The sequence below is a fragment of the Talpa occidentalis genome, unplaced genomic scaffold (assembly GCF_014898055.3).
Source record: "Talpa occidentalis isolate TD23 unplaced genomic scaffold, MPIMG_talOcc4v2.1 talOcc4.9, whole genome shotgun sequence".
Classification (NCBI taxonomy): Eukaryota; Metazoa; Chordata; class Mammalia; order Eulipotyphla; family Talpidae; genus Talpa; species Talpa occidentalis.
The window spans coordinates 36,922,436-36,934,578 of NW_023605305.1; the positions used below are offsets into that span (position 1 = coordinate 36,922,436).

The following is a 12,143-nucleotide window of genomic DNA, read 5'->3' on the forward strand; positions in this document are numbered from 1 at the left end:
GTAGGGTTGCAACAGTGGGAAGTGTAAGAAGAAGGGGAGAAGGGAAGGTGAGATTGGAAAAGTTACTGGTATTCTCCCATGACACTAAATTCAAGGCAGATTCATTCCTCAAAATTTACAAACAATAATAGGCAAAGAGTTTGCTTGAATTCTTACCAAGTTACCAATATATTCCCCTTTTCAAGAGGTTGCTGGATATGATGTGGGTTGGCTGAGTATGAAGTTGAGGGGTATCTCATCTTCTCCACCCAGCTTCAAGTAGAGAATAAATAAGAGCGGGCACTGCTCCCTTATCATTTGTAAGGCAGCTGCCACCAAAGCAAAATCGACTCCCTCTCTTCCCCTCCAAAATAAACAGTAGTTTGTCAACCAGATGAATAAGAAGAAAAGGGACTATTTTCCTTTATGTTAATAAATTGCTTTGGCCTAAAAAACACTAATCAATTTCTTTCCAAAGCACACATGCTTCTTGATACTCTGCTATTTGCCTGGCCTTGAAAAGAAAGTCACTTTCAATCCCCTTTAAATTGTCAAGACCAGTGGAGGCAGTTGCAAGAGGAGGGTGGGGTGCTCCCTAAGTCCCAGTGATTATAATGGAACCCTGTGGTGTTTCCATAGAAACATAAAGAGTGCATTCTTCCCTGAATGTACATGGAGGGGAGGGGTGATGAATGATACTGATCGCAAGGTATACAGTTACTGAAGAGGGGAGCGTATGAGTGAGGAGCTAAGTAAGGCATGCAGTTCCTGAGATGGGGAGATGAAAGATTTAGTAAAGAGGTGAGTGGGCAGAGACCATGTCCCACACGAGGGAAGGAATTTCACCTGCTATTGTGTCCCATTTGCACAACTTTTCTGTGGCGTAACTTTATAACCCCTAATTTCAACTCAGTTTTAAAAGAAAAGTAACTTGCCCAAGGTTGCTCAGCTAGTAAGTGGTGCGGTTTCATTTCAAACCCATGTATGTTCCACTCAAGAACTCTTGTTCCGTCCTTTGCATTGGGCTGTACTAGAAATTGTGAGGATGAGACAGAATTTACATTCTGTCTTCCCCAGTCTCTGAATCCATCTCCTTAAGTTTTCACTGTAGACAGTGAGGTATAGGTGGTACAGACAGAAACCCACCCAATGCTGAGAGACATACAGGGGTATAGTACCCAGGAGTATATCCTGGAAGTGGGAGCCTCAATGTATGAGTCTGTGAACACTCTTCTCACTTTCCTGACAAATCCTGGGCTTTGACTAAAAGACCTCTAATAACTCCCAACCTTGCCTAGCACTTACTGAGGACACAGAGCCACTGGATTACAACATCAGAAGGCCAGGGATGTCTGTTTGTCTGTACATCACTCCTCTCCCAGCACATACAGAACAGAGCCTGGCATGTGGACAATACTCAAAAATGTTTGCTGAATGTCTGGCAGAATACACAGTGCCTTGCTGTGTGCTATGTTGTACATGCATTATGTGGTGTAAACTTCAAGGACAGCCTATGAGTAGGCAACATGTTCATTTTGTAGATAAGGGCACTATAGTTTAACAATGAGAAATGATTTCCCCAGGATCTCACAGCTAAACAGTTGCACTATTTTTTTTTGTTTGTTTGTTTAAAAACACAGCCTGGGGCCTCCCTGTTGGTACAAGGGGTTAAGTCTCAGCATTATGAAGCTATACAGCCACTGTAGCATGAGTTCAATTCCCAGCCAGGGAGCTAACCCACATGGCTCAGCTGATCTCTCCTGTCTCACCCATTGCTCCCCTCAGCAGTGTATTTCAGTAGATCTGCCTGTTCTGTTTCCTGCTGTCTCTGGTGAATCCTCTCACTCCCTGCCCCCGCCCCCTGCACCTCTGGCCTATACCCCAGCTCTTGTATGCATGAATAAATAAAATAAATCTTTGAAACAAAGAAAAACACAGCCTGTATTTCCTCCGTTACAGTCAGGTAGGAGTGTGTCCCTGTCTAAGGGACCAGGGAGAAAGCAAAGGGTAAAAGCTGGGATGACAATCTGGGTGAAATCTACCAAAGTTCAGAAATGAAACCATCAGAGGCCCCTCCTAAATGTTCCCCAAGCACCAACACCCCATTGGACAGGCCACAGATAGGTGACTTGACTTTCTGAGGCATCAGCCCTTCCCCATCCATCTCAGAATGCCCAGTGACAGGCACTGACTGGTGGCTTCCTGAGTCACATATGATGATCTTGATTTGCCTTTTCAGTAACACTAAAGTTGACAGTGGATCTCTGGGAGGTTACATGAGAAGGACAAGTATCTGTTTAATGATAACCCCTTTGCCACCATTTGGACAGTCATGCCACTCAAATGCAAATATGGGGTCTTTCCTCTACTACATTAAAGTTTTTCCTTTACCTCCTTGCTAAACCAGGGGAAGGCACTGTTTTCATGACCCTGCATTTCTTTCAGTTGCCATCCTCCTACACTGGCTGTCCATCTCTGGCCTTCTGAGAACTCTGCTCTGAAACCAGGAAACACACAGCTGAAAGTGTTAAGAGCCTGCTTGCAAGCACCTGGACACTGGGAACTCCTCCAGAAGTAAATTTCCAAAGAAGGACAGCAGACATTGAAGGCCAAAGGGATCTTTGGGCAGCTTGCAGGGATGACTACAGGAGTCCAGCTTTCTGGCCTGGCTCTCCAGGTTGTGGGGAGGTTTAGCCAGGATGACAGGCAGGCTGACTGTTCCTGAGGCCTCCTTCCCAAGTCTTCAGAAGCACCTACTCTGTGCATGCCAGAGCTTCTGTGCTCCTGCTGAATTTTTGGGAACCCTGCTTGCCAGCAATGTTGGGTTTACCTCACAGACCTCTGTGCAGACAATACAGCAGGGTCTGTACAGTAACAACTTCAAACTCACAAGTAAAATAACCACCACCAAAAAAGGTGGAATTAGGAAATGGCATGAAAGGAGTGTGTTTAAATATGTCTATGCTGAGAAGTACTAAGCATAAAGTAAAGCTCTCCAAGACCCACCACTGAGAAGGAAGGCAAAGAGCAAGACATATTAGTAGTAATAATGGTAATGATGATAACAATCACAGTAATAGGAGCTTACTCATATGGAAGGCTTACTACCTGCCAGGCACTACTCTAAAGCTTCATTTGTATTCTCACACTCGAGACATTAATTCTAAAGAAAGTCTTTGAGATAGGTGTTATTATAATGTCCACGTTACAGATAAGGAAACAGTTGTCAGTTTTATTTCTCTGTATTATTTAGACCTTTTATAATGAGGCAGCTTTGCAGGTAATGTGTAAAAAAATTGACAATTAGAAGCCATAGTAGGTATAAGAGAGAGATGGGAGCAATATTTACTGGAATGCCTACTATCAGACTGCCCTGTTTCATGCTTCATTTAAAGTTAATAACATCCCCAAGAGGAAGGCATTTGAGATGCCAATTTAATCAATGAGGAGCTGGAGGTTCAGAGGAGTGGCATAATATCCCTAATGTTACACAGTACCTAGTTTCTCAAAGCCCCTCTTTCATGTCAATGGAAGATGCTCTCTTAGAGATGCTAAATCAGTATGTGCTGGTTTAAATTTACTTTCCTCCTTTTCTCTCTGTGTTTTTTCAGTGTAGAATATGATTTTCGACAGCAGGAAGGCAGGTTCCATGAAGTGCTACAGAGTCTGGAGGAAGTGGAACCAGTTGAGGAGGCATCTCCTCCCCCAAAGTCCCTAGCAGAACCACCGGTCCCTGAGAAACAGGACTTGAGACGGAAAACCAAGAAGGTGAAGAAGAAATGTTTCTGGTGGATCTGACCTTGTTGGGACCATTCAATAACTGGCTACCTGAGGTGGGGAACCACTGCCTATGGCCTTCCCTACTTCTCAGCGAAGAAGTCTCTAGACCTGCAAGACAGGAAAGACCGAGGCTGGTTTAGCTGCTGCTGGACCCCTGACCATCAACCTCACCTGAGTGAGTGCCACTGCTTGCTGAGGACTTCATGGACCCCGGAGTGACCACCACTCGCTGTGTTCCCTGTCACACACACCAGGCCACATCCTGGCTTGCTGTTCTAGATCCCTACCATGAGCAACCCCCATGGCACCTTCCAATACCTCTGTGATGCTAAGTTCCTTCCTTCCCATCCTGGGCTCATTAACCCAAAGGAAACAAAGAAAAAAAATGCTATGCAGAGCAGGAAGATAGAGGAAGGTTATAAGCAGATACCCTAGAAAAAAAATTAGAGACATAAACTAGTGATTTTCTAATTTTGGGGGATAAGTAACACAATAGAAGTGAGCAGGGTATAAAAATGCAAGATTAGCCTGCTGGGTTGGGTCATTTTTGGTTTTAATCAGTCCTTGAGTCCAAATCAAGAATTTGTCATTTCACACTATGTGGGCCTTACAGTCTGTGGCAGAGTATGGTTTATCCCAGGGTGTAAGGAATTGTTGCTGTCCTGTGTGTGTAGCTGCTCAGGGTCCACCTTAAACCATCATTCTTCTCTGCCTCAGATTGACTAGCAAATGGGTAGGATCTGGTTCGGGTTGGAACTTTAAAACTCCAGTTAATCCCCCTGAAGCATTTTTCATAAGATCCCATAGCCTGTCTGTCCTTTTCATCTAACTAGCAACATAAACAAGATTAAGATAAGGCACAACATTGGTTCTTACACATTCATCCCTGCAACAGCCTTGTAGATAGGATCAAAAGTATATTAATCTATACAGTCTCTTTTCCTAGTGACCAGGCAATGGCCACCGGAATGAAGCAGCAGCAGGACTGGAGATAAGGGTTATATATATAGAGAGAAAGATATATATATTTCCATTTTAGTATTAAAGATCTTTCCTTCCCAAAGTTTGAATTCTTTTAAAGTCTAATATTTTTAGACAAGACTCCCCCAAACATGGATCCAGTCAACTTACATAGCTGAACAAACTGTGAAAAGTAATATCATTAACTAATTGCTACATGTTCATGGGATGAAAGTTGGTGGGCAAGGGTTACATTCCTTCTCCTTTAATTCTCTACCAGCCTGTGGTTGGACTGATGCTGCTTAAAAAGAGATCCTAAAACCATCCACAAAGGAGGCATTTCCTAATCCCCTTCGCTGAAGACCAGGTGTCTGTGTTAGTCTTTGCAGAGTGCAGCATCTGTGTGAACATAGGATGCATGCACCGCACTGCAAATTGAGACTAACTGAGAAAACCACTCTGACAGTTTCACCTCCCCCTGTCACAGCGCTGCAGTGCAAAAGCTATTTCAGTGAGAGCAGAAAGGAAAATTTGGCAAGGAACCCCGGCTTGCACTATTTAAGTCTTAGAATGTCATTCAAGATGATCTTGTTCTGTTTCTAGTGTAATGTTTAAACCCACAAAATGAGACTGGAATACATAACGTTAAGTTGAAATTAAGATAAATACACTTGTCATACTTAAGAAGCCACATTTCAATAAGATATGTTACCACTGGCTAAAAGCCACAAATCTTTCCGTATCTGCACAATCAACTCTCAGTTGGCCCCAACAACGGAAAAGAACAGCAAAGAGGATAGTCAAATAGAGCAGAATCATTTGGGATCTCTTACATAATTTTATCTTGTAGTAGTGCTTCCATCTTAATTTGCATTGCTTATGCCAATTTTGAAATTAATTCATATTCTCAGGCAGCATGCTAGAATTACAATAATCCCATTCCTGGAATTAAGAGACCCCAGGTAACAGAGCAGTGTGTCTCATATGCCTTTGGTGAAATGCTTGAAATTTCATCATTTTGTCTGTCTATTTTTGAAGAGAGTTATAAACACCTGCTCTACTTACTGTAACTGCTCTGTGCATGCTCCAACATCAAATAAGCAAAATGACCCAGCATTGAACTGGTTTGGCAAAGTGGGCCTGGAATGATGAAGAGGCATCTAAGGTAACTCACACAAGTATATAATACTTGGTAATTAAGAAGTGCATATTGTCATACACATGTTGGGGTCTCAGATAAACCCTCACCTGCAGTAAGTGATAGTGGGGTTGATAAATATGGACATTTCTAGAAATAAAACCAGACCAGATTATATGATTCTATACCAAAGCACAACACAGCATGGCTTGGGTCTCCAAACTGAAAGTGGCAAGGAGGTCATTTCTGAAAATTGAACATTTGAAATCAGTATGAAGGAAAAGTATTCAGTAAACATAAACGATCATTTCTCTGTTAAAAGAAACACACATATACAAATATCCAAACTCTATGCTCATCTACTCATGTGCAAATGGCTTCTTTGTAAAATATTATGTCACGTCTACCTTGATATTCTACAGAAACGCTATACTTGAGGTTATATGGCTTAATGGAAAGATATTAATTTAGCAAAAATTACTTTTATAAAATGGAAGGGAAAGAGATCAATCCATCAACTTAAGTGGCAGGAGTTTATGTAGCTGCTTTCTCTGTAGTTAAAAAAAAAAAAAAAACGTGTATTCATTATACTTGGAACTTAACAGCTCATCTATAGAGCACCTTCTTAAAGACTATGTACTAATGTAAGGTTTTGTAAATTTCTAAACTGTTTTAAATGGGATATTATCTTTTGCAATAAACTTACATATTTTTCCTAGGTTTTAAGACTTGATTACTAACGTGGGTCACTTTTGGTTACAAAATATAAACTTAAGAAAGACACCTTAGTAGTCCTAGGAAAGGGGCTATTTTTCATTACAATCACTTCTATATGTTTCCCAAGGAAACAAAGAACTAATTCAAAATTTAGTGCGGCAATGATCCCATGAAGCACCACATGTCCTGGGAGCAAGCAGGACATGTGAATCAATGGGACAGATCTTAGCTTCATTTATATGGGCACACCTTCCAAATTTTTATCATTATACTTGCATAATAAGCTACATGTGTGAGCTGTGATTTAGTCAATATTTTTCTTTCATTATTTTTCTCATAATTTTCATCCTGAAAAGGCAAATTTTTATCCCTAACATGACAAAAACCAATATGATGTCCCCAAAATAGAACATAAAATCAAAATAATTTTATCAAATTCTTGCTAGAGACTGCTGAGTGTTGAAGGAGCTAAGTCCAGCTCTCTTTGTTAAAAAGGCAGATTAGCAAATACTCAACATGTGTTAAAACCACATTAACACCAAACACATTTTCTACTTGGATAATGAGGAGTTTTGAGACTATTAAAAAGAAAATAATGTACCCATCACATGATTCCATTCTTCCCACCCCTGCATTGTCTGTGAAGCGCTTAAAATCCAGCTCATTAACAATTAAAGAGGGAAAAGAAAATGTTGCCCAAAGAACAGAAGTCTTAGCTTAGGTATTGGTCAGCTGCCTAATTTTTTTATGATGACCTTGAGAAAGTTAACCTCAGTAAGCCTCTTATTCCTTTTCTTATAGTGATGAACATAACCTTTGTCTGCTAGGGGGTCCTGATAATTAAATGGGTGAAAGCACTGAGCACAAATTTAGGCACACAAGTGCTGAATAAATGCACAGTCATTCATTTGCTAAATGAAGTCAGTTGGGAGAGAGGACAGAAGAGATCTTCTTCTTGTTAGGGGGAAAGGATGTCCTGAGCTAATTCCATGCGTGCTTTGTGGACCCCACCCCTACTCCAAACCAAAGCCATCAAGACACTGGGAAAGACAAATCCCGTCACCACCAAAGGGAAGGTGGCTGGGACCTGAGGGTGGAGTTAAGCAGCCAGGGTTGGTATAAAAACCAGACACATGGGCCTTAGGGTCTCTCTCTCGTTTGCCTCCTGGCTTCACGGCTGGTGGCTCGCTCGCGGCCAGCTCTCAAAGTGCCATTTGGGATTCCAGATCGGCGGATCGGATAGGGTGCATTTAAAACTTTGTCTCCCACTTTTCTCCCTGAGTTGTACATTTCCTCATTTGCCCTTTCCTTGTAAACAAACCTTTTATTAACCTTTCGCGTGTGCCTGCAGTAGAGTATTAATAAGTCCTTTTAAGCGCGCGGGTGAGGAAACACAGTCAGGCAACCCGTTTTGTATCAGGGCTGCCCTGTAACAATGTGACCACAAAGGTTTTCAGAATCCAGCTTATTAAGATTTTCTAAGGAAAAGGGTGATAAAGAATCAACTTTTCCTGACCTTATTAAGACCAGAAAATGGCAGTAAATGTTAAGTAACAAAGTCCTCAGTGATCCAGAAGAATATGCAGGCACAGAAAGCACAGCATGGCACTCTGGGAAATGAAGAACTTTTTTTTTTTATGTTTAATGAAATATTTTTTTATTCCCTGTCCACACTCCAACAAAAATATTTTATACCGCTTAATTTTTAAAACATAATATGATAATTGTAATGCAATATCTGCCATTTTAGCCACTTCAAGTGCACTTTTCAGTAGCATTAATTATATTTACAATGTTATGCAATTATACCACACTGTTTCCAAAACTCTTTCATCAACTAGACAGAAACTCTGTGCCTATTAATCAGTAATCCCTTATCCCTCATTCCCTCTAACTCTAAACTCTAATTTACTTCTTGTTTCTATGAACGTGCCTATTTTAGTTTTTTTTTTTAATTTTATATATATTTTACATTGTTCTTCCTTTTTGTACAATGCATGCTTTCTCCTCTCAGGTGTAGTCCCTGCAAAATTCCCATCACCAAATCACCTGTGCACCATCACCATAGTGCCCTGTGCAAGAACACATTCCCTCCCCTGTTTTGATCCCGCTCCCTCCCCTGAAGAGTGTCTCTAATTAATAGTTGCCTGTTTATTTTGTTTTTTAACTTATGATAATTATTTTTTTCCTCATCCCTTATTTGGTTCCCCTACATTTCTCCTATAAGTGAAACCATCCGATATTTTTCTTTTTTGAAATGAAGGATTCTTGTTGTGTGGAATCAAACATCCCAAAGGTGAAAGACACTGCAAGAGTTGGGCTCCTGTCATTTCAAGCACAGGATGATCTGTAAAAGGGCTCCAGCAATCACATAGCAGAAACTGAAGTTGGGAATTATGTGATTGGGTGGAATGTGTAAGGTTCTACCAGATGCCACAGCCCAGGGCAGTTGTAGGAAACAATGACATTAGACTTGAAACCCATTCTTACCTCCAGGTAAGTTTCCTCATTAGCTGCACAGAGGCCTCAATATAACCTTCATAAAAGCTCTCATTTCCAGTTACTCAAGGAAACTTGATATATGCTAAAACATCTCTGCTAGTTCCATATTACTTTTAAGTTTCAAAAACCTAGATATTTTATGGTCATTATGTTATAGAGCAACCCCGATATAAAATAAAACGGGTTGCCTGGCTGTGGGTCCTCACCTGCGCATTTAAAAGGGACTTATTAATGCTCCACCACAGGCACACACAAAAGGTTAATAAAAGGTTTATTTACAAGGGAAAAGGAATTAAGGAAATGTACAACTCAGGGAGAAAATAGGGAAATAAAGTCCTTAATGAGTACTACCTGATCCGATCCGCCGACCTGGAAACCCAAAGGCACTCTCAGAGCTGGCCAAATGCTGTGAGCTGGCGGGGAGCCAAAATGGGGGATCCCCTCCAAAGCCCACGTGTCTGGCTTTATACCACACCTGGCTGCTTAACCCCACCCTCAGGTCCTAGTCACCTTCCCTTTGGTGGTGATGGGATTTGGAGTTCCCAGTGTCTTTTGGCTTTGGTCTGGAGTGGGGGGTGGAGTCTACAAAGCCTGTATGGAATTAGCTTTAGGACATCCTTTTTCCCCCTAACAATTATGCCCATCAAGCATTGTTTTCAATAAAAAGCACTGAGGGACCACACTCAACAGTGTTTGACTGGTTTAATGGGCATAACACCCTTTGGAGTCCTTTTACCTCAACAGCTGTCCTGTCAATCCCCCAGGTCCCCTTGTTCTTGGGATTTTGCTTGGGGCACCCAAACTTGCTGCTGGTTAAGTTAAATGTAGAGTCAGGCAGGGAGCCTCTTACCAGGACAAAAATCTTGATATGAGGATATCTGCTGAAAATATCAAGTAGATATTATAGTCAGATTAGCATAACCAGTTAGACCAACTTGACAGGAAATTAAGTGTAAAACAAAGACTAGAGATAGGATGTTTTGATCAGCAGCAACAATGGACCCCCCCCCCCAAGCAACAGCCCCTATTCATCCTCCCCTAGCTTGTGATAGACTCTTATGCATCCCCAATCCACATCCCCACCAACCACATTCCTCCACACATTCCTCCACAGACTTTCCCACCTTCCCTGAATCTGATAACAAATTAATGTGGACTGGCCCAGAAATTGGCGCTACATCTCTAGAGATGTAGTCCTTCTAGGCCTCTCTCACTCTCACTATGTGGACCTAGAGTTATTTTTTCTTCATCCTGTGCTTCTCTCAAGGTTGCTGCCCTGCGAGACGACATTGTCCCATCTTCTTTTAACCAAGTGACAGCTTGATTTCCTGTTGAGCACAATTAACACTCCTATCATAAATATATGATTCCTAGTTGCATCCTACAGGACTCTCAATCTATGAAGAATGAGCCTAGGGCTTGTATGGTTTTCTCATTGCCAGAGGCAGCCAGGTACCAAGCTCAGCATACCTATCAGTTTTATGCACCCTGATTCAAACTTTCACTCTTCTCTCAATGGCATCCACCAAAATATCCCAACTGGTCTCCCCACACCTACTCTCTTTCCCTTCCAATATATTTTCCATGCAGCTGTGAAAGAAGTCATTGACAAATTTGTATCTGAACCACATCATACTCTGGTGAAAACCATTCAATTGCTTCCTGATAAACTTACAACATAAGACCAGCTATATAGGGATGATCAGAAGGCACACCCTGCATCTCCCTGGAAGCTCCCAACATGGACACTTAAAAGATTTGTGTATACTCCCTAGAATATTCCCCATCACACTACCCTCCCTGTCCAGTTTTGAGGTCTGTTGGGACTTCCCAGGTAAAGCTTTCCATGAGTACCAGCAATGAAGCTCCAGACATACCAAACACCAATCTTATATACTCACCTGACACAGGGGCCCCTCCATCAAAGTCCTTAGCACAGTTGCCTTTGTACATATTGTGTCATTCTTTGATCCAAGCCTTTTGCTTTCATTATCCTGTATTCTTCCTATGATAGAAGTCCTGCTTATTTTTGCATATCTTTGTATCTCAGCACTTAGCACAATGGGATTCAAAGATATGTTGCAGAAACAAATTAATGAATGAATTTGATCCACTGGAGAGACATGAAGAAATTATACCGTGTTTTTCTTCATCTATCTGTGCTCATGTGAGGATGGTACATAGATGTGTGTACATCTCTATTTGTGCTCCCAGAAGTATCCAGCCTTCCACTGACTAGAGCTTGCAGCAGCTAAGCTGCCCAGGGCTTCTAATTCCACTGTGGTCTCCAGGGCATTCAGGACCCAGGAATATCAAGCCACTACCATACTTTCCCACTGCTGCTCTTCCAACACCTTCATCCCAAATAGTGATGGTCTGGCTTAACCTTATTTTGAACAAATTGTTGTCATAATTAAACCCCAATGAGTTTGCACATTTTACCAAAATACTGCCTTCCTGTGTGAGAGAGAAAATTAGTTTTGAAATTAAGGCAGATTGTTAACTATATTCGTTGTAATGTTTCCATTAAAATGGCAGAATTTATTACATGTGACCTCATCCATTTCAGACAAAATGCATTTAAAGGAGACAGAATCTATCTAACTAAAGAAGTATTTTGGGCAAACCATTTTGCCCTGGCTTAAACCACAACTACAATGAAAAGACAATAAAATAACACCACTGGATATTTTCTTCAAAGCAAATGAAAGCTTTATTATCATGATTGCTTTCAAAAATTCTCAGAATCCATAAGTAAATTATATTAAATTCCACTCAGATGAAAGCCATATTTTTTCCTCTTGGCAAAACCTCAATATGCATTTTTCAATCATCTGCTAAACACAGTGACCTGTAATCAGTGCCTGGGCTTGGTTTCCCAGGTAGCAAACACAATGCTGTAATACCCTGGTTATGCTGGCAGAAGAGCCTTCTTTTTCCTGAGCCAAATGAGCTGAGTCATTTTAATTGTTGAAACCTAGAGTAGTTCACATGGCTCTTCCAGCCAGCACACCCAATCTGAGTGACCCAATCCCACAGGTAAAATTCCCAAATGGGTAATGGAAGA

The 12,143-nt window shown here is 41.3% G+C and overlaps 2 protein-coding genes across 3 annotated transcripts in view; one reads left to right on the top strand and one right to left on the bottom strand.

Moving 5' to 3' along the window:
* Positions 1-6,494, top strand: part of INSYN2B (inhibitory synaptic factor family member 2B) — a 111,212-nt gene extending 104,718 nt beyond the window's left edge. For both annotated transcript variants that reach the window (XM_037501195.2, XM_054691637.1), the window contains exon 4: positions 3,591-6,494. In XM_037501195.2, coding sequence (XP_037357092.1) covers positions 3,591-3,777 — 187 coding nt within the window. In that variant the 3' untranslated portion in view covers positions 3,778-6,494. The remainder of the gene's footprint in view (positions 1-3,590) is intronic.
* DOCK2 (dedicator of cytokinesis 2) overlaps positions 1-12,143 on the bottom strand; it is a 395,355-nt gene that overhangs the window by 198,863 nt on the left and 184,349 nt on the right. The gene's annotated exons all lie outside the window — the stretch shown is intronic.